Source organism: Scophthalmus maximus, chromosome 6, assembly GCF_022379125.1.
Source record: "Scophthalmus maximus strain ysfricsl-2021 chromosome 6, ASM2237912v1, whole genome shotgun sequence".
NCBI classification, from domain to species: domain Eukaryota; kingdom Metazoa; phylum Chordata; class Actinopteri; order Pleuronectiformes; family Scophthalmidae; genus Scophthalmus; species Scophthalmus maximus.
In genome coordinates, this window is record NC_061520.1 from 22,846,545 (window position 1) to 22,869,573 (window position 23,029).

The 23,029-nt window shown below is 42.8% G+C and overlaps 1 protein-coding gene across 8 annotated transcripts in view; it reads right to left on the reverse strand.

The window, feature by feature from the left end:
* LOC118310104 (band 4.1-like protein 1) overlaps window positions 1-23,029 on the reverse strand; it is a 78,631-nt gene that overhangs the window by 25,147 nt on the left and 30,455 nt on the right. For all 8 annotated transcript variants that reach the window (XM_035632916.2, XM_035632915.2, XM_035632918.2 and 5 more), the window contains 4 exons: window positions 10,540-10,675; window positions 8,504-8,671; window positions 4,335-4,439; window positions 92-134 (listed from right to left, as the gene is read on the reverse strand). In XM_035632916.2, the coding sequence (XP_035488809.2) occupies window positions 92-134; window positions 4,335-4,439; window positions 8,504-8,671; window positions 10,540-10,578 (355 nt within the window). In that variant the 5' untranslated portion in view covers window positions 10,579-10,675. The remainder of the gene's footprint in view (window positions 1-91; window positions 135-4,334; window positions 4,440-8,503; window positions 8,672-10,539; window positions 10,676-23,029) is intronic.

The window sequence follows — 23,029 nt, forward strand, 5'->3', positions numbered from 1 at the left end:
GCACCGCTTCATATGCCAACAAGTAATTTACCACTTAAACGATTGAATTTTAGAATATTTATCAACTCAGTAAGTTGGAAAATGCACTTACTTCGCATCTGCTTCTTGATCTCCTTGGAGGGGTCCAACCAGTTCTGAACGACAGAAAGCAGAATTCACACAGTGCAGGCTGTGAACATGGCTAATGCACAACCCGTTGTCACATTTTGCTCTAATTGCTGTCAGTGTTCCTAATGAAAGCCTCTCCATATGGTTTTAATAAAGAAAGTGAGCCCTCTGCAGCAGAGCCCGTTCAAACGTGCAGCGAGCAGATTTAATTCAAGCATCTGTCATCTTCATTGTGTCGCAAAATCGCAGGCCGCCAGTTTACCTATCTGATCTCATCCCATCCAATCAGGCGGTGAACCACTTCACCTACAGGGACCCAATTTCTGATTTGGCTATGAGAGCGTCTCATCAGTGGTTCAGTGGACATTGATTCTCTCGTAACAGCAGCTGTCACTCGTGCTTTTTTGGAGGCTCAGCAACTCACAGACAGCAACGGAGGCCGTACATTTTTTTTCCCTCAAGTGTAAAAATATTGGATGAAAAATATATTTTGGTGTACAAGACGCCATTAATCATCCATCTTAAACTTTACCAGGTTCATCATACCTCTTTTACATCTTTGAACATTTATGGGTTTCCATTGAATCTTACTTTTTCATCATCCTATTACACTATCCATTCCCTCTGATACTTCAAATGCACTTTTATCTGTAATACACCCCAGTCACAATAATTGTAAATTAATCCAAAGATTTGATATAATTCCTTATTAACGTTCCCAAATTAATACATGGCTCGTCAGTAAGTGTCATTGGATCATATTTGAAGGTTAACACAACTCCAGCAACACGTGTTTTATATAGAACACCAGTGACTTAAATTCATTCATTGCCAGCAGTCCAATAAATGTGGTAACAAATGTCAACTTCATGGTTGTGGCGGAGAAGATGCCAGGGTGTCACCAAAGTCACAGGGATACATTTCTAGGGAAACATGGATGTCGCCAGATTATGTAAAATGATGTGCCAATTCATCTGGAAGATGTGGAAATATGTCACTGGTATGTGAAAACACACTGGATTTAAAATCAGTGGACCACAAAAGGCAGCAGTCACTGTTGTCTGGTCTCCATGAGTGAGCAGGAGTCGCTTAAGCCAGGCATACACTGTGCGGGTAAACTTGTTTTTGCCCGGATTTCTGAGTTCCGATTTTCAGCATTATCGTGCGTTTTACTGTGACATGTCGGGGTTGGCCGACTACCACCTCTTGCACAGTTGGAGCAGAGCCACGAGTTGAATACTCAAACTCTGTGCCTTTTTGTCTGACTGCGCCTTCGTGAAGTGGAATAAGAAATAAATAGTATATTAAATATGATAAAAAGTCACTGTGTAGGAGTGTATCCTTACAGGTTGGGAGTCCCTTTGTTGCTGAAGGATTATTGTTGTAATATCCTAAATTATAATGTTGATTGGACATATAGTGCGTGCGTGAGCTGGCGCCTCTTTTTTTTAAGGTTTCGGCACACAGATTCCACACGTTTCTAGCTTGTCAGCGTTCTTCTTCTATGGTAAACACAAACTACTCCGCAGGAGCCTACGGGCATTTCACACGCACAGTGTGAGCAGTCAAGTCGTGGCTGACAGTCGGACCGCACAGTGTGAACACATAGATCCTGAGCTTTGGCTTCACATTGTGGACGATTTACTCGGACAGTGTGAGGTTAGAGTTAAAATAACAGCATTTCTAAAAATTGCACAGTGTATGCCGAGCTTTGGATATTTCATTCAGGACCAAAGTGGTGGACCGGGCCAACAGACACGGACAGGACATCTTCAGACATGAATCTAATTAAAAACATAAATGTATAGGCAGACAAAGAAGGTTACACACAGTGATGGGAGATTTGCCACTTTGATCCTTGCCCACACACATAAACAGGTGTTTTGCAGCATGCAACATAGCAGTGTGCTGCCAGTGGCGCAGAGAGCTGACAGTGATCCTCACCAGCCTGAATACCACATGGCAGCTGCTTATTAATGCTGACAGTAGTTTTGCCAGCTGGGATCGCATCAGTCAGAGTGGAATCAGGAGCATGAAAGGTTGATACAGCGCAGTGCACTCCTGCGGCCTTGCTGGGCAAACTTCAAGCATCTCTGGCAATATTGGATTGTGCCTTCATGTACACTCACTCACACACACACACACACACAAACACACACACACACACACACTCACTCACGTACACAAGCACAAACACACACACCTTCAGTGTTTAATCATGCTGCTAAAGACTGTAATGAGCCGCAGGCATTTACCCCCCCCCAAGCCTTATATCAGCCAAGGCCAAAAGAGCACTCAATTAGTGAGGCCCTCTCTCTGCTGCTTCAGAAAGCAGCTTTAAATCACTGACTGATCAAGGCTTCACTCCTGCTTTTGCAGCATCGGTTCATACAGCAATCACACAGAATGAATGTTCTCCTGAAGAGAAAAAATCTGAAATCCTCGTTTCCCCCAGCTGACACAGAGAAAGGGCATCTGAAATTACATTTCAATTCTCTGGCTTTCTTGGTCTACCAATCAGCGATGACCCAAGACAGCGGGCTGAGTCCGTCGCATTGATCGAGCTGTAACCTTACTCAGAGAGGAAAATATTTGAAGAGCATTCGCCTCGCAAAAAACACCAGCCAACCTGTCCATATGGGCCGAGATTACGCACGATCCAAAGCCGCAGCCGTCAGACACTCACCAAGTCACAACATGTGAGCTGACAAAGCCTGCGCTGAGCTGACTATGATGACAGAGTTTATGCACCAAATGTTAAAGGAGACTTAGTCTTGTCATCTTTCCTGTCTTCAAACGGCAGGAGGTTCCTCTGTAGCCTGCAACCCTACCTGCCCTTAGGGAGGCTCACATCAATCAAAAGCCTAAACCGACGGCGACGGCCACTACAGAGTGCTTGTGTGCACCGACAGCCTGGACCCATCGGTTCAGTGTCAGATACATGATTATATGATCATAAACATGGTCTGTGCACCTTATGACAAATCAGGGGGGGGACATGCTCAGACCTACTTTTTGAAGTAAGCTGATAGGTAGTAGAATAAACATGCACACATTCAGGGTGCGATTTGTGAAAAAAGCAGGGGGGGGGGAGACTATCATGTCGCACGGGGTGGCTTCGAACATCCGACCTCCACATGGGAGATGGGCGCTCTACTAAGGGAGCTCAATTTCATGAGCTTTAGCATAAGCCGCTAGCACGTCTCTTAACGTGTCCGCGAGTGAGGTCTACATACACTGCACTGCCCGCACTCGACTGGCAGGACCACCGCTACACGTGCACAACAAAAAAACACCTGCAAGAATTAAATCCACCTTCCAAATATCCATGCTTGATCAAGGCTAATGGAACCAGGATCGAGCGCTGACAGATTTTTTCGTTCTATCACACTGTAGACTGATATTGTCACGTTACAGCGCTTTACTGAGTTTAATTTCTATTTTAGGTCATTTGTATGATCTATTGGTGAAGTAGCATTGATCACTTTGAGTGAGGGGGGGGGGGGGTAAATTTGTCCCCCACGGGAATAAAAACAATTCAGCAGAGGTAGTGATATGAAGACCATGAAAGGGGAAATCCCACGCATCCCTAGCAAGAATCCATGCAAGATACCAGCAACATTAAATGTGCCATTTCTTGAGAAAACAAACAATTCCACAACAAATTAAAAAGGCCATACTGAAGCATATTTAGCTCTGGCTGATCTTAAAGCCTTGTCTATAGAGGCTATATCTCAACTAGTTAGCTGGCCTACAGTACCACTAGTCCAAATTGCCATATGAGAAAGACAAAAAGAAGTCAGTAAAGTCATTTTGACCAAACTTTTGTTCTTATCTATTCAAATTCTCCTGATAAACTCTGGCACTTGGCTTCTGTCCGTGGACGTTTGATTCAACCTCTTGAGGCAGATTAATTTCTCTTTCCAGAACAGCTCTTCCTCTGAGAAATATTTCTATAACTAAATTTCATATATGCATCTTGCAGAGAGTAGATGAGAATTTTTTTTCATCTCCTCTCCTACTGCACAAGTATTTTCAATTGCCTTTGTCCAGACCAAGACTTAGCATAAATATTTCCATCTTTCATTCATCTTTGAACGATGGATAGTGCGCCCATCAGAGAGCCGACCCGGCCCACAAGTGAGAGGAATACAGATCGTTCTGTGAGCGGTGGGTTTATGTACAGAAAAGTCCCACAAGGTTATTGAGGAACACAGTTCACTGACCTTCTGTGTGTCTGTGTCGGCAAAGGTCAGGCCATAGTAGTCCTTCTCCAACAAGTTGAGGTGCTCACACACCATGTCCATCAGGGTCTGTGCTCTGGAGTGTTTCTGTGAAGACAAATGTAAATGACACAGTCTAGTGGTGAAAATGTCAAAGGAAAGCAAAATAAAGATTTTTTACTTTGTTTCTGAAGTATTCTTCGACTCTGTTGAGCTCAATTTTTTTAGGGCAAATCTCCCATTAGACAACTGTTGTTCTCAATAATCGTTTCCTGTTCTCTGGTCCTAAACACAAAGACAGCTCTGCTGTTTGGTGTTTAGTCACAGCCGGTGTGCATCAAACACTTGACAGTGAAAATGGATTGTGAATTGCTGGGGAGGACTGGCCTTTATACTAAAGGCAGGGACTTCCTCTCCAACTGACAGAGTTAAAGAGCATCACAGCAACATTTTCTCTGACATTCAAGAGACAAGTTTGTGCTTTCAAATTCAAGTAGAGTTTCAGTGTGTATTTCTTTTTTTGACTAGTCAGGGTGTACAAATGAACATCTTTGCTCACCAGTCTGAAGACTCATTACAGCTCTTGGGTGAAAAATATGAACCCAAGTACAGAGGTGGAGAAGGAAAGAATTCTACCTGGGAAATTGTAAAATCTGAGGAAAATACAATTCACTGCAAGTACTACATTTCTAACAAGTGTGATTATCTTATATTCAACCAGAATAGCACAAATTGTACATCTACAGCAATGATTACTGGGACCAGACAAAAAAAATGTATTGACATTTTACCAATATTACTGCCATGCTGTTCTCACAATGACAGTGCTGATGTTTAGCTGTTAATATTTAGAATGTTCACCATCTTAGTTGGCATGCCAGCATTTGCTTAATAGTACTAAACCAAAGCTGCAACACACACTGATGGTGATTTCTGTGTCTACTGGGCAAATAGAAAATTAAAACTGATGATGGCACTAAATATACTCAGGGGAGTGTTAAAATCTTTAACCTTCATCCTCTCCGCACCATTTAAACCAAATGTTGTCCCAGTTAATCTTGTGGATCTGGCTATTTTATCAGATAAATTCAACTCCTTCTGTAGACGGTACAGAAAAAGTTTCTGGTGAACAACAAAGTCAATAAGATTCATTAAGTGGGAAACATGAATATTGGTATAAAATTTCAGAGTAATACATCCAATAGTTAGCAAAACATTTCATGTCAACTTTTATGATGGCATTTGAAGGAAAGAGATGGGACCTGAATCTGTCTGAACCAAATTTCAAAGTAATCTCTCAAATAGTTGATGACATATTTCAGCCTTGACCTAGTGGCAGACCCACAGACCAAGATGGTGTTTCACAAGCAACCAAACTTGAAGGTTATAGGTTGGCCAGAATCTATAAATACATTTGTCTCTGTGGAGTTTGAATATCTTGAAACAAGAATAGCATTAATTCATTTGAAGTAATTTAATCCTCTAATACTGATTATTGAATGTCTTGCAAATTAATTAGCAATACCTTGAAATGACTTGTGGTGGCTGGAGAAACCGACAATACAAAGAAATGTTGAAAATAATGGAAAAACTCTTCTAGCACTAGCAGCCAAATTTGCTAATTTCAAGCCAAAAATAATCAGATCTAAAATGTCTTCACTTAAATTTCATGGGGCATTTTTGCACTTTATTAAATATTGAAGCAATGACACCAATTCAGGCATGAGCTCATCTACCACTGTTAAATATTGAATAAAAATGTATGTTTGGACCTAACATTGAAACAAGCATTGACAGTATTATAAACTCTCACGAACAACACACACACACACGGTGCCTCCGCCCCCTGGAGTCTAGGTGAGGCGAAAGGGAGATGGAGCAAGCAGTTGCCAGGGAAACAGATACAGTATTATCCCTCTGCTGTCTTGTTTCTAATATCTCAAGGCTACAGGACTTGAAACAGTGTTTCACCTTTGCCTTTTTATGGGAGAAAGGATGGTGGTGCAACACTTGGAAAGTGTTTAAAAGCCCTTTTGCTGTCAGTTTGCCCACGGCGGCAAACAATTGTCGACATAAAGACAATCAGCAGCAGCCAGTAATATTAAATTAACAAATCGGTATGCAGAATCTTAATGGTCTGTGACTGAGGTAGTCCAGCCTGTTTGCTCTCTGCTCTGGAACAATTAAATATTTAACCACACAATAATTATTTAATCCTTATTGCCACCTGATTATCTTGGCAGTGTAAAATGATGACTAACTATCATGAAACAGTCCACCAAAAGTGATGGCTTTGGGTGAGGGCGTGGTGCCTCTTCTCCCGCCCGAGGACCGCGGGGATGCATAGTCGGGCATCCATGACAAGGGATTTAATTAACCCCACGAATGCAGCCATCCACAAATTGTGGCCTCCCATCTTGCGATGTTGTTATTACCAGCTCCTGGAGGCACAGGGGAGGTTCGGGTATGGCAAGGTCCACCCCTGCAATTACAGACACGACGCAGAAGCAAGCCCAACCATGACCTGGAGGTCTGAGGCTCCCACCATAATAGAAAATAGAAAAAAATATATTCTATTTTTTAAAATCCTTCTCTGGAAATGACTGGCAGAGCTTGGAGGGCAGGCAAAACGTTCAGGAAGAGCACTTAAGACACAGAAGCTTATATAACCATGATGCAAACTGTTATTTCAGGTATTTCAGAAGATTTTCACAGTGCTGCGAGAAAGGTCGACAAGCATAGCAATGCTGATAACACACTCGCACATAAAAGGCACCCCCCTATCACACCACATCACACACACAAAGTTTCATGAAATTGTGCATAAGTATCCTACGGGTTGACTCATAATAACATTGTTCTTCTATTTTCTCCTTGGCTGCACCTGGCTTGCAACCATTTAATAACTTTAGATTTCCATACACCCAGTTAGCAGCCTGTGCTGGGGGCTCTAATTGGACAAAATGGACAATGGAAGATATGAATGCCAAAACAAAATCCAAGTTTCAGTATTGTTACAAAAACAATACTTTTTGATACTTTAGTTCAGGGAGTGTAAACATTTTCATTAAACACATACAGTACACCAGACCCTTTAATTATTCACATTTTACAAATGAAGATGAATAAACTTCTCACAGGGTCACTACATCACCTAAGAAATCCTTTGAAAATTGTATTTAGTGGCTTTGGGGAGGTTTCCAAAAATCCGAGGAAATGACTGTGTATATGAAAGAGTCTTCAGGAGATGACACATCCGCCGGACATCCACAAAATGTGAGAGAGCAGGTCAGCTGGCGTAATCAAAGTTTCCCGAGGTTGTAATATTTCGCTCTTCGATAAACAATAAGTAAGTCCCTTCATAGTTTCTCTTGCTTTATTGGTGAAAAGTTTTGTGTAAGAGAGCCTACTCTCAATTTGGCCAAGTCAAATTTAATTACATGAAACGACGAATCTCGAAAGGTACCACTTCACTACCTGATTAACATAATTGTGAAGTTTTTGTTTACCCGTTGCTGACATGTGACCTCAGGTCAGACTGGATGAGCCTCAATCTGACAGCAGAGAGCTGCGTGTTTCTTTTCTTCACATAATCAAGTCGGTTTTGTTCCCTAAACGTCACGAGAATCATTTTTTGTAAAGGTCACTTGTAACCTGTGTTAGAAGGCACAAAAAAACAATTTTGTCTTTCGAAAACTGGACACTTTTTGATACTTTGAATACATTTCCCTTGGTACTGAAGCTTAATTTATATGCCCAGTCATATTGATGAGCAATATGCGGACTGTGGTCTCTGTTGGGCCCAGGCAGATCATCTCAGGTGCATATTGAGGATTTGTGCAGTGAAATTCTTAGTGAGGGGAATTATAAATATCAGCCTAAACAATAATCAGCTCGAAATAGGTAATTGGTAATGAAATATTATTATATTACATTTTCTTTGACTTCGCCGCCCTGCTGAGCTTATGGCAACGCAGCCTCTCTTTTATTCTTTCTGCCTGTTTTATCCGCTCTGTGCAGTACTACACAAAACACACAACTGGCCACACAGGAAAACAATGCAAAAGTGTGTGTGTGTTTCAGGGGTTGCTTTTCAGCAGTTTGTTCAAAGCATGTTAAGGCTAATTCTAAAAAATGTTTTTAACCATGAATTGTTTATGCATTCTGCATACCTCAATTTCTCCTTCAAACTCCGAGGAGTCCAGCAGCGTCACTTTGAAGGGGGCTGTTTTAAGTCGCTTGGAGCCTTTCTGGGGGGATTTGAGGTTCTTGTTTGACGACGTCTTCTCAGACATTTCGTCTGTTTCCCTGTGTTCGTCCAGATTCTTGGAGTTCTGTTCCTTTAAAAAATACAAAAAAAGACAAATTACTCAGTTATTGATGTCATCTGTCATCCCTGACACATGAGTCAATATTAGAAATACTTTTTCTAATATTCATAACTATTTTACATGCCACTATCAGGGCAGGGCCTAAGATTGATTTCTTAAGACAATATTTATTTTTAGTCAGTGGTGTAGAGTTAGCATTGTGGCTTTAATAAATATTGGAAATTATGTGCAATCTCTGCAAGACTTCTACTTTAGATGTACAGTATACTGTACATCCACTTCAAGCTGCCATGAAACAAAAAGACAAAACATACAGTGCATCAGTAATCCAATCACAGCAGCCATTACTGACGTCATCCATGCATATCTCAGGCTCTCCAGACTTGACTATGAGGTTACTCTGTAATGTTAGTTAATGATTTCAGGTAAAGCGTCTTCATAATAGAGAGCCATAGGGAAACTAAGATTATCCAGGTGATGTCCTTGTTCTACATGTCCTTTATCCAATCTGATCTTACTTTATCTAGGATATCCTTGTTTGGTAACATGAGCATCAGGGTAAGAAATCAGCTGGGCAACATTGTGAAGGGGACTGAAAGGCGTCCCACAGACCACCCTGATGGCCATCTTTGAACAGCAGGACCTGCGCCAGGTGAGGTCTACTAGACAAAACACCCACCCCCTTCACTGTGAATGTAAAACTCTCCCCTCAGGTTGGTTCAAGTGTAATAGGAGAAAAAGCTAATTTGTTACTTGTTTGAATCAAAGTAATTTTAGCATATTCTTTTAACTTTGGCATTCTAGTTTATTCGACTTGTTGTGTTTTATCCTGTGTACCTACTGTGAGCCAGTTTCCCATCTAGCATAATAAAATGAATTGAGAGTCCGAGAGCTGTGATTTGTATTTACACACATGGCACAAAAGCAGTGACATTGAGACAGTATTCTCACAATCTAAAAGATCTAAAAAAAAATCGTATTCTGTGCTTTTGTACACTTCAGCCAGAGATACTGTCACACTTATTCGCTGAAGTTCAGCTACAGTCAAATCATCAGTAACAAGGCCGGTTGTCCTCAGGTCCATCGCGGCTGTTGCAACATTTTTTCTTGTCTGATCTGTTTACAGAAATATTTTATTTTCTGTCCTGTCAAGATTATTTTTATGGGAATTGCATATGGATGCGTCCCAGGATATGACCTCTCCAGTACTTATAATGAAATATAACCACAGGAGAAAACAAAACACATTTTATTAACCATGAATTAATGTAGTTAGATAAACCTATCATTACACATAGACAGAATTCTCTTTGTTTGGAAAGTAATGAATTCAATTCATATAAAGATGATGTCACAACACAGACAAAGTATAATTGCAGTGCTGCATACTAATTATATAGGGTAATATTGTAGGGACTACTTGCTACGCAGTGTTAAGGCTGTTTTATGCTCAAAAAACACATAAGCCTCTCACGTCACCCTTTGACGATTTATAAAATGGCCACTTGGATATTTTGGGCTAATTTGTCAAGGCTTTGTAGGTTTGGGGATAGATGGAATTCCATTTGTGAAACTCAAAGCATTATTTAATCGTTTGAAATGTAACTCCCCTTTTCAGAATCAGTGTCCAATCATGCTGAATATGAGGTGTGTTGAAAAGTGTAGCTCCCATGGAGAGATCTTCCACCCAAGATTTAATGGTTATCCTGCTCAAGGAAAGCATTCGTTTTAAACCAACTAGGAGTTACAATGAACTAAATAAAGGCTTCATGGTGCAACCCAATCCAGGAGTGGAACTTTAGAAACCCAATAACTCAACCACTGGGAGGTCTGTGGCTGTAGCAGTAATCCATTAGCTCATTTGGGGCGATGCTGACCTGTTTTGCCATCTTGCTGTCTGAGGCAGATTCCTGCATGCCGCCTGCTGCTGCTGCCCCCTGCTGTCCGGGAGGACTCGTGTCTTGTTCTCTTCACCTCTGATTCGGGGCCTGCCTCTGTCGCTTCAACTCCAACCTGCGAAGAGACAAAAACACAGCAACTGAGTTGAGCCGTTGCTTCAAAATACCACGTCAAAAACATCAAAGGTTCAGTGTCATGGATTTGGTGTCAGGAAGTTGTGAAGCAGTGAGTAGCCCTCGCCTCACCCTCATCCTCCAAGCATGGAGGAGAAACTTCAGTGGCAAAAGGCCCTCTCTACAGCCAGTGTTCAGTTTGTCCCATCTGGGCTACTGTAGCATCCCGTAGTGCAACATGGTGAAGGACTCACGCACAGTGTAGATATAAAGGGCTCCATCTCAGGTAAGGAAAACACAATGTTTCTCGTTTCAAGTGATTTTATACAAATTAAAACTTTGTAATAATATATTATTAGAAGTAGTAGAAGTAGTATGAGTAGTGGTAGAAGTATATAACCATATTCCCCATGCTTTCTTTAAGAATCAGCCAAGATCACACCAGGAGACAGGAGAAAACTTCAGACCTCAATTGCATTTGCACTAAACCTTCATTACAAATTCCTAATGCTGTAGCTTCTTCATATAACAATTTCCACAAACACAACTCACCTTCACAGTCAAGGACTTTTATTTTAATTATAAAATCCCTCGCTGAGCCAGATGAGGATTATCAATTTCAGCAAGACACGCTCTGGCAATAACATGACAATTACCCCCCAAAAAATTAATTAGTGAATTAGGCCATGGGCTCTAACATTGGTACTCATAGCGTCAATAGTGCATTTCTATAATCACAAAGGTGTTCAACCAAAAAAATGATAAGAGTCTTATCACTCTTCCATGATCAGGTACATATGCATGTAACGTCTGTATCGCTCCATGGTTTAATGGACTATGTAAATGCCTAGATATCAGGTACCGTAACACATCTTAGCGTATAGTCCTGGTTTGACAAATCAAAAGTGGGCTAAGTGCTACTAAAATGAATCAATGACACAGAGATATAGAAAGTGTAGAGCAGGTGCTTCAAGTGTTGTCACTCTCTGTACCACTTCCCCCACCGCCCACTTCATCTGCTACTACTTCACTCCACATCAAGTTCTACTTTTACTTGACGCCTTCAGTTGCAGGTTATACTGCAGGTTTGGACAGGACAACAGAATAACAGCATGTCGAACAGAGGTTCGCTAAAGAGATTGAGGAAATTTACACAACATTTAAGTGATAGTATGTTAGAGTAATAATAACATTGTACTAAATGTTTGTATTACTGTCATATTTCAGCTGTGTGATATGAGGATGTAGATCATGTGAAGATAGAGAAACGTTGTTAACAATGTTGATAATCACTCTTAACAGTAATACGTTTCGTCGTTAGGACGGCGCTTTGCATTATTCCACACAGCACAGATGCAGGTAGGATATTTGCATGAAGGCTACCGTATGGAGGGAAGTGAATATGACACAGAACGCTGTAATTACAAACAGGAGAAGGACTCCCAAGATGAAAGAGAGCAAAGATGAAACGAGAGAGCAACATGCCTTAAAAAAGGTTGTCACATAGACCTGGCCACAAGCCAGAAAACTACATAACACAAAAATGCCACAGACAGATCCCCATGACAGACTCAAACCCAACTAACCTCTGTCACCTCCAACGCAAGAATCTTATTAAACAGAGAGGAGAGTCTTTCGATGACAGCCACAAAGGTACAGTCCAATGCACAGGAAAAGTATTTTCTTCACATTTTTGTGTAATAATTTATGTTTCTTTTCTGACAAGCCCTGTGGCACCAATGTCTTATGAGCCCACGAGGGCTCCTTACTTATAAGTGCATGATTCACAAATTAATATCACACTGAGTGCACTAAACATCATCTCCCTGCCAGCTCCGCCTCCCCTCAACAATAGATTTATCCCTCTATGATAATTGAATGTCAGAGCAAAGTGTTGAATTAAAAACACAAGCCTTTGCTCTGTGAGTCTGACACAAACATCTGACATCCACTGTTTAGATAATGACATTGTCCATTTTTAAGCCAACAAGTCCGAAATAGAAGGAAAACGAAGCCTCCTTCTCTATCCGCACAGACCCTGTGGATAAAAGAAATGTTGTGATCCATGGTGGATTTTTATTATTTTTATTTTACCTTTTATAAAAGGAAGGCATGGCACATTATGGGTAAATTCTCTGTGGGATCGGCTCAGCACAGCATATAAGAATAATAACTGTGAACTTCTTCAGGACCTTGTATATAACCCAGTCCCTATATGACCCCTGGAGGGCTCTCTGCAGCAAATCACAGCAGCATAATGCACATGTGGTTGATCATGGCTGACACCCAGGGCAAGAACACAACCGGTTCACACCGGTTCAGAGGAGAGACAACCCTCCTCCAACTCCCAGCCCGGGAGGGTCTCGACACATTGCACGTGGTTAAAGGAGTGTGAAACTCCTCCCTCGTCGCTCCCTCTCTTCCTCTGCGGTGCTATCACACATTGTCCCGTTACTTACAATCGCAGCATTTTGACAGAAAAGAATTCCCCTCTTTTTGGGACAAAAGTGAAGCGCGGAGTGGTACGCCTGCTCAAGGCCTCATTTCCCCCTCGCTGTCTGATCCAGCTGGGCACTGAGCTATACGGTAAGTTGCTAAATCAATTTTCCCCTCACTGGTGGAATCGCGGATATGCCTAACAAAGTTAACTGCCTGATTGGTGAGGAAAAAACTGACATGCATGTCCTTCTGTCATCGCATTAGCCTCCAGGTCCAAATCAGTCAAGCTGAAAATAAGGAGTGACTCCTCTGTGTGTTGCAGGTGTGTTCTCTTTCCCTCACTTCACACATCGTTCTGGACTACATAACATACATACACAATGCATTCATTCACTGTCTTGGCCGCGGTGTTCACATCAACAAATTACCTTATAACAGCTCCAGTCCGACCATTTCCGTTCCCCCAATGTCTTAGTTAATTTTTTTTTTGAACACATTAACGAGCACACAGCCAACCATGACACATTTTCCAACCATGCCCGGATCAATAGTTACTGTTCCTCTGAAATGGCACTAAAAGATTGCGCGATACACGACAGCCAATTATGAAAAACCCCTCAGAGGATACATGCGCACCAACGAGAGCACGGCACAAAATTTAGGAACACAAATTACATAATCCTGAGTTAGTTTGTGGAAAATGTGGTCCATTATTGAGACATCTTCTCACGAAATTAGATTGATTACCAAATTAACACAAATTGATGTCATAGAGTGAAGCAGTGGAGCCCTGCAAACGCATTAATTTCCTGTAACAGACCATTACCCACAATCTCCTCTGTCAGCCCAGCGCCTCAGACCTCTGCAGAGGAGAAGAAAGCACCTTAAAGTGCAGCATGGATTGTGTGGTTCCTTTGTTATGCACAATGTGCAGTTCACTGACAGTGGTCTGTCTTTGATATCTGCCATCAGTAATAATAATTCATCACAGAGAAAAGCACGTTGTTTCCTTGGAAGGTTTTTGAAACGCTTCTCTTCCCGAACAAGCACAACCTTGTCCCTTGTTCCTCCAGCCTCTTTCTCTTTCTCTTCATTCTCATCAGAGGTACACTTTAATCTAAGTCAGGCAAGCAGGGGCGGAGTGAGAGAGGGAGGACGCATGTCTGTGGAGGAGCACTGGCTCAGCTCGGAGATGCAGTTGCCATGGTAACAGCATGGAGTATTCTTTTCTTTTTTTTTTACACCCGATCGTCTCTCTCCTGAGAGGAGTGACAGAGAAAACTGAAAGACTAGCCGGAGCAGGATGCAAGATGTGAGGCCAAAATATGAGGCAGCCAGAGAGACAGAGGGATCAAGGATAAACGGAAAAGATAAGAACGACAAGAGGGAGGAAATAAACGGCTGTGGCACCGCTACTCAAAGGAAATGTCAAGCAGCCTCCCCTCTGGTTCGTGTTGGAGGGGCTGCACACGTGGGACCGACAGCGGAGATGCAGGCGACCGCTCCTAACCTTTACTGTTTTTTCCACAGAGCACAACCTGCTCCGCATCTGAGGCCTCAAAGCGCACAGTCATCGCTGTTTGGCCAATACACAACTCTAATCCCATTGTACTCTCTCCACATTAGCATGCACTGAGCGCACAATGCAGTTGAGTAATCACAAAGAGCAATGCACTGGCAAAAGAGGAAAACAGAATACAATAGCAACAATGCGTCCCCTTTTGCTTGAGAATTATTTACATCCATTACAACATATCTATCATAAAAATAGCTATTATGTAGTGAGTAATATAGATGAATGGGAATCGACTGTTGTGATATAAGCTGTCGTCCATGATTCAAATCAGTCCCTACAGGATGTTGGGATTAAGCACATTCATACCGTACATCCCTGGGAATTCTGCACAACCTTGCAATTTCATCCAAATCCCACTTCCTGGTTTCTGCAGATGTGTGATCTCACATTTACCAACATAAATTACTTTTAAAGACGTGCAAGGCCATTCCATGATGTTATGCGTGAAAGTGAGGGTGAACAGTTTTCTGCCACACGCAAAGTTTTGGTGGAACACAAAGAAAAGTCAGAACATTGCAGGTTTTTCTAAGTAGTATCATTATTAGCCCAGACCACATAATCCGTCTTTGAGGCTGATGTTGTTCACATACACATTTCTCTTCAGTGATCTGTCTGTTCTCTGATGGTGAGATGTCATTCATTCAGGGATCTCAGATGAAGTTTAAATGGTTACTGTAAACTTTCCCTGTGTGGTTTCTACGGTCGCCAACATAAACTCAGATTGCAGCAGCAGCAAAAAGCCGTGCACGTCCACCAGCCACTGCCGACAACCCTGTCCACACCCCCGCAAACCACTCCGTGCGAAAGCCCCTTTAGAGTTTACAGCCACAATGGTGAATCAGTGAGACCACATGTCTGCACAACAGTACATGTACACGATGAGAAAGGAAAAGTGTCAGACATTTGAAATTTGGTGAATAAATGAATGAAAAACAACAGTGGTAGATTAAAAGTGAGGTGGATCACCAAAGTGATCATTGCATCCTATTATTCATTCTGTGAGTTACATGCATATCTCTGCAAATGCTCTTGGTAATTCAACAAATAGCTGTCAAAATATTGCACTCAAAACCACAAATCTCCGTCTACGTCTGGAGATTTTCAGTGGGAAAAGTACTTAACCAACTTCTCCTCCCTCACTTTGCACCTCCACCCATCGCATTGGCCCCTGGTGTTCGTTCGAATCTGAAATGTGATACCGGTTCTTTCATTCGCATTCTAAGGTCACCGGGCATCTGCTACAGTACTGGGCAGTAAAATTCGAAACACCTCATCATGTGTTGTCAACAACTCTGGCAGGTTAAGAGATGCAGTGCATTTATTTACTATTCTTTTCCTGAGATAAGGATGCAGGCCGAACACCTCTTGTAGCCGGAGTTTCCCCTTCATAATTTGAGCTACTATGAGGACTTCACGATCCTGTATTATAATTATTAGTATATGTATTTGTCCCTGAGAATAAAAGACTATAGAGGACTGCCTTTCCTCTATGCAGCTGCGGTAACAACACGTGGTCACCTTCCTCGCGGCAGAAAATATATCCCTAAGCAAAGCAGCACAGAGCTCAGACGAATATCAACACACATAGTTGCAGATACTGTAGAGAGCAAATTACCAAGAGGCAGCAGCAGGCATTGGTATAAATTGCTGCAGAGTCATGATTCTGTCACACTGCATCTAATGGAAGTTGACCTTTCTCATGCAGCACCGGGGAGACCAATGGTGCGTGGACTAGGAGGGACGCCTCACCGCTGACAGATCCGTCCCCGGCGCTGCCAGACACTGCACACTGCAGGGGCAAACGCAAAAGTATCGCCCATACCCCTTTCTCTATCGTCCCCGTCTCTCGGGGCTGACACTGTGATTAATGAGCACGAGCAGTGGAGCTAAAGGGAAACACGGCAGTCCGGGCGCACGCTTACAGCAGCTGGGAAACAAGGACATGGGCGTGGGAGCACATGGCCGGTTCAAGCAGGCACCAACATGAACCTCGGAGGCAGGGAGACACACGGCGACAAGACAGAGCTTGTTTGCTTATGAGCTCACTGTCAAAACTGTGCTAAATTCTAAGAGGCATGAATATGACACAGATCTCTGCTGCCTCGCGGCATTCCCCTTCAAATGCTCCTTTTTGAGATATTCCCTTTTGTCTCTTGTGAGAGTTCAGGCTACAGTTGTTAAAAGTCATTTTCCAAAACACGTTTTCCAGACATTTTTGTTTCTTCTCACCGCCTCTATTGCTGCATGATTATTCTTTCACTCAAATCCTCTTCAACAAAGGAGAATTACTGAAGACATTTCGTACTCGCATTGAAAAAACCACCACGCTCGTTCTGCTTGTAACCGATACGTTGCACATAAACTAATTTAACATGTTCTGATGCAAGTGTCTGGGCCTCCTGTTTCATCAGTTGGTGTAAAAAAAAAAAAAAGGGCTGTGACAAAGGCCAGCGTGTAATCGTCTCGGTGCGAGCCTTCGCTGTGCTACAGATAATGAGAGACTGTCACAAATGGTTGCACCTCCCCAAACCAGATTCTCCACCACTATAATCTCGGAGCAGGAAAACATTGTTTCTTTGGCCTCTGTTGAAATGAATGAGTGCTGGTGACAAAAAAACTACCAAAAAAACAGGTTTGGATAATGTTGTCTTCGGTCATTTTAGCACCTGGACGAAACTGTGCTCGCAAGCTTTTTTACTGCTCAGTTTGAATTGATCATAAGGAAAGATAAGCATTGTTAGGATGCTGACAGTATAACATGTGAGCCTAGCAGCAGCCAGCAGGCACACCCATAAAGTGTGTTGTTTATGAACACAAACATCAATTCAAAATTCCCTTTTTCACCGTACGGTATAACTTGTCTCCAGTTCACGTGTTCCAACCTGTAACACAATAGAGAGAGTCCCAGACAAGCTGCTGTTTGTTCTTCATTTGATGAAGACGGGCTCGCCTGTGCCGCAGCTTAAGCAACGCTGTCAATGAATCCACATCTTTCCACCATTTCTAACACGATGATGACCCAAACTGCTTTGGAGTTTTGCCTCAGCACAGCGAACACAGTCAGTCCCCCCCTCATTTTGTCTTTCCCTTTGAAGAAGTACACACACACACACACACACACACACACCAACACAAACACAAACACGTCGCACTCTCACTTTCCCTTTGATTTACAGTAACTTTCTGTTTTGGGACTATCTTGAGTATTTTTTTTCCCTTTTTTAAAAGTGTGTGCGCGTGTGTGTGTGTGTGTGTGTGTGTGTGTGTGTGTGTGTGTGTGTGTGTGTGAACTTAAGCTTGTGCTCCAGTAGCCTTTAAATTTAATGATCCGTGTGGTCAACACAACAAATTGTTACCTCAACGCCGCACTGACATATTATCTTGGATTATTGCAGCGCAACATTCACCGTTTTCTAACTTTGTCTGTTGATGGTTTGGAGATGGGCAGCTAGCAAACGGTACAGTGGGTTTATTGGAGCACTGATTTTCTTTTAACTGAAAACAGCTACGAGTGTGTGAGAGTGACCAAAAAAGAGAAATTTAAGGCCATAAAACCTAAACGATAATTTGAGAGACACTTAAAAAAGCTTCTTGCTGAGGGAAAACGCTGAGATAGGAAATAATATGTGCGTTCATCACTTTCAGTTACCCCTTTCGCATTACACATTTACACATACACTTTTGACCTTTTCAGGTGAAACTTGCGGACGTAAAGTGCAGCTTTAATGTTTAATGTGCTGTGAGATGAATGAGGACTCTGGACTTCCTTGATATTTCCCAGTACAACTTTTGTTTCTGTAGCAGTGGTGCCAAATATCACGCAAGCGTGGCGGTTTCATTTTCTTGCAGTTTAGGTCATGTCTGAACAAAGCCATAACAGACATTCAAGTCAGTTACACACACACACTGTGTGCCAGCACTTCATGACAGATATTTAAGAAATGTTGCCTGTCTGAAAAGGACTTCTGAAAAGGAGTTGGTTTAATCCAAATATCGAAATTATACATTTTAATCTCAGCATCATTAATGGCATCGGCTCCTGGATGTATTTGTTTAAAGCATGTCCCAAATTGGAAATTGTGTCTCTCCAGTCCATAGTAATGGCTGCCTGAGTCCCTTTCCCACTGGGAAGTTGCAAGTCTTGCCTCGTGACCCTGTTGTAAGCACTGACACAAGACCTGTTTGTTTCTCACACTGTTAGCCTGGCTGGTGCGTTGCTCAGACTAGTTTTTCCTTTTTAGTGGAAGACTGATCTGCAAACCGGTTCTGTCAAGTTGACATGCATTTCGGTGAATTTCCCAAAACAAAAAGAACATTTTTTGCGGTTTGATGTGGTCAAGGTCAATCTACTGTATGTTCACACTTTTCCTACTCAAGTCAAAAATGTTGCTTTTATTCCAGCACAAGAAAGTGACAGTGAAACCTTGTGTCAACCTTCATATACATAATATTATGCTAATGGTCATGCTCAACTGCCTTTTTGCAAGCGCATGCCCTTGTAACAGAGTTCATTAGAGAGAGCTGTCGTCTGTGGGAATAAAACCAGTGAGAACAACACAGCCACAAGCCTCGGCTATCTTTCCTCGGAAGGACACAACCAACGGCCTCCACACACGGAGTCGCCCTTTATACACACGGCAGTCACCTCGAAGGTAATCTTTCCAATTTCCTCTCACCCTTAGAAGTCGTGGAGAACGCCATAAATCAACTGGGAAATGGTGGATGTCAGGCGAACCTCACAGCTGGACTCGTCTATTCACGGGTCGCCTTATGAGCAGAGATCCCCCCAGATTGCTGTTAAGAAGGACCCTTGTTATGGTGCCTCTATTTGTTTACAGCCGTCGTAATGCCACCCCCGCGCGTGCCCTTAGATAACATGCCGCCGTTCTAGAATCAGAAGCATGACGTGTAACACATCAGCACCTGCGTCACTCCGTTTAACTCAGATGTCCATTCAACTCTGTGACTCCACTGCCAGCGTTCCACGTTCATACCTCTTATATAGAAGCATGAGGCAGAATTAAGGTACATTTCCGCCTTAAACCGGGCTCCTTAAAAAATGGCTATAGTCGTTGGTGTGTGTTTATCTCAGCGGATCGAGATGGTTTAGCTGGCAGGACACAGGTACACAGAAGGTATTGACAGGACTCCCATGAGCAGCATTTATTTTTTTTAAATCATTCTGAATTTGAGGTCAGTGTAGAATTCATGGAATTCACGCTACAGAGAATTTCACAAACAAGCCATCATTTGTTGACCTGTCAGAGATGAATGAATTACTGGGAGTGACTCATAATACAGGGAGCAAATTATCTCTGTTTTGTTCTATCCATTATGAGCAGATGCAGCATGCACCTGTATTTCCCTTTAAGACCGGGTGCAACCTATGTGTGCTTTTCACATTAGAGCCGGATGAGACATATACACACAAGGCATGTTGGAGGAGTAGGTGGGGGAGGAGGAAGAGGAAGAACCATTATCGCTGCAAGCCAGAGGTTAAGATTGGCCTGATGCAACATCCCTTCGGGGTCAATAAAACCTTTATTTCTAAGCCTCTGGAGCAGATCGGAAACATGGAATGAAATCCAATTGAGAGCTTATACCTTTGGCTTTCATTGAAAATCATTGTCTTACACAAACGTTCATAAGTGAAAACTAACAAAACAATAAAATAAATTAGACAGGAGTGAAAAGTGTACTTTATGTTTTTCAACCAAATTTTGAATAAAGGCAAACAAAAGTTGCAAGTTCTCAAATGTTTTTATTTTAAAATTTTTATGTTTCTATCTGTTTCAGAGGCTGAGAAATAATACCTTTTCGCCTTGGTAGTTCAAACAATTATCAGGTGATGAGGAACCCTTTGCTCTTAATGAGTTAAAATGGCCTGCCAATTCATCTTTGGAACATACAGCATTTATATCAATGTTAATGGGTGCATGTACTTTCATTAAGAAAAAAAACAAACATTACCAGAGCAACTGCAGCGTGCTAAAAACAATTCCGGAAACTTAAGCAGGTTGCTGGGTTCATGCTATTTCGGCAACAAAAGAGGCCTCCTGCTAGCTCCCGGTGGCAGCGCTGTCTGCCAGCTGAACACATCCTGCTGCTGCCCAGCTAGAAAGAGCAGCAGTCAGCCACTGTTGGCCAATGGGCTGGTTAAAGACAGAGGGGGCGGAGTGAGTGTGTGGGCCTGTGCATCGGTGTGGCCGGCCCGCTGCAGGTGCAGACTGCCGACACACAGGGAGGCAGCGGCTGGAGCACATGAGTCAGCGTGTGAGTGATTGTTTGCTTGCCTGCACTCTCCCCCACCGTTTCCACACACACCCTCCGTGGGCATCTCCATATTCCAAAATATTTTGGCTACGGCTTGACTCCCATTCTCCATGCCAGGAGAACGAAGCCGTGGCGCGGCTATCTAAGGCTCTTCCACATGCATGCGAAATGCCGCAGTGCAACGGCGGTGCGAAGGGGAGGACTCAGCGACCAGAGGGGAGGAGGCGACGTGTGTGTGTGGTGCCTCCGTGACAAATGACTGGACTGGTCCACAACCAAGAGACTGTTTCGCACAAAACACGATGGCAACAGAGCCTGCAACCCCACCCACCGTCACTGTCATGGCCCATTTGAAGCTCGCTCCCCAGTGCCCATGGGAGAAGGTGGCACAAGGCCACACCATATGGCATTCTATGTGGCGGGCCGCAACGCACTACAGGAGGGTTGAGCTATGAGAGGAAGGATACTGTATGTCGGACTAATTAATGCCTCTGTGATCTGGGAGGTTTTCTCCTTAGCTGGGCCAGAGACCCTTCACCACACTGCACCTTTACCAGGCCTTTTCAGGTATGCAAGACGGCATCCCGCTTAACAGATGGTGCCTGGTCTGGACTGCAGATTAGGACACAAGGTTTAGAAAGAGGCGTGTTTCTATCTCTCTTTTTCTTTCCCTCGTTCTCTCTGTTTCTCCACCAATGCCCTTTGTGATCTGGTGGGCCTGGAATAATAAGCAGTTACCGTGTTAACAGCTCCCTTACAGCATGCAGATAAAGCTGCGGAGAGCGCAGAAGGTGCAAGCAGGCAGCAGTGCTCTGTAATGACAGTGGGAGCCACCACAGTGACAAGCGATGATTGTGTGCTGTGACTGAGGCGAAAGCTTCTTTTTTTTTTAAATCACCACAACTTCAAGTCCTAAAATTAGCTTCAGCGTGTTTTGCATTTATATCAAGGTTACACTGATAAGGTGTTCATTAGGTGGTGGGCAGCACTGTTATCAATTGTTGTTTTCCCCTCACTCACACACACACACACACACACACACACACACACACACACACACACACAAACACTAAAATAGTTGTTGTTTTAAATGATTTTTAAATGCATGAAAATTGGATTTGGAAAAAAAACACCATTTGGTCTGCAAACACTACAGATGGGGCATGAAGCGCAAAGGCTTTTTTCTGAACAGAACTCCCCAGTTAACTCCAGCAGACGACAAAGTGAGCGCACCACAGATGTGACAAGCGAGCTGCGCTGCTTCTGTTAACCAAAAATGCACGACTGGAACACAATGACTAAAAAGAGAATAAGCAGTGACAGTGAATGACAACACAACAGCTTAATATTACATAAAAGCAAATGAGCAGGGGGGCAGGGGGAGTTGCGGTTGGTCTTCATTAAAATTAAACTTGAACGTGATGTTCAGTCAACAGTGAAATCACTGCAGGCTGCGGTCGCACTCCAAACATAAGACATTTACGTTTTGCATTGGGATACATTTATCTTTGCAGAGGCATCAAACCATATCAACAGCATCTCCACCTTCCACCTGCTCCACCTTCCACCTTCCACTTGGTCTGTCTTTCAGCTGCGGTTGCTGCTCTACCAATCCTATCAATTTTCCAGTCAGGTAATCAACACTCCTTTCTTGATACTAATTATTGCTGGGACTTGCAATATACATTCAATGTATATACTGTATGTGCAGAAATGATTTCTCCATACAGTAGTTTTCATTGGTAGTGATGGAGTCTTGCATTCCCGTGTGTGAGTCAGGTTGTCTGCCTAAGCACAAGGGATTCACAGGAAATGTTATTAAGTTAAATCTGTATTAAGTTACTGTTAATGCTAATGAGACATCCTTCTGTCACAGCTCTAAAAAATAAATAAAAAGGAGTTCAGCTGACCAACCATTGGGCGCTCTTACTGTGAAGCAATGAATGTGTTTCATCAGATCCTGGTTGCACATTATTTTTGACTCACTTCTCCATTAAGATATAATGAGTTTTGGTTGCTATGTGAGTAGACACATCAGCTCTCTTCCGTTTTCTCTCTGACACAGTA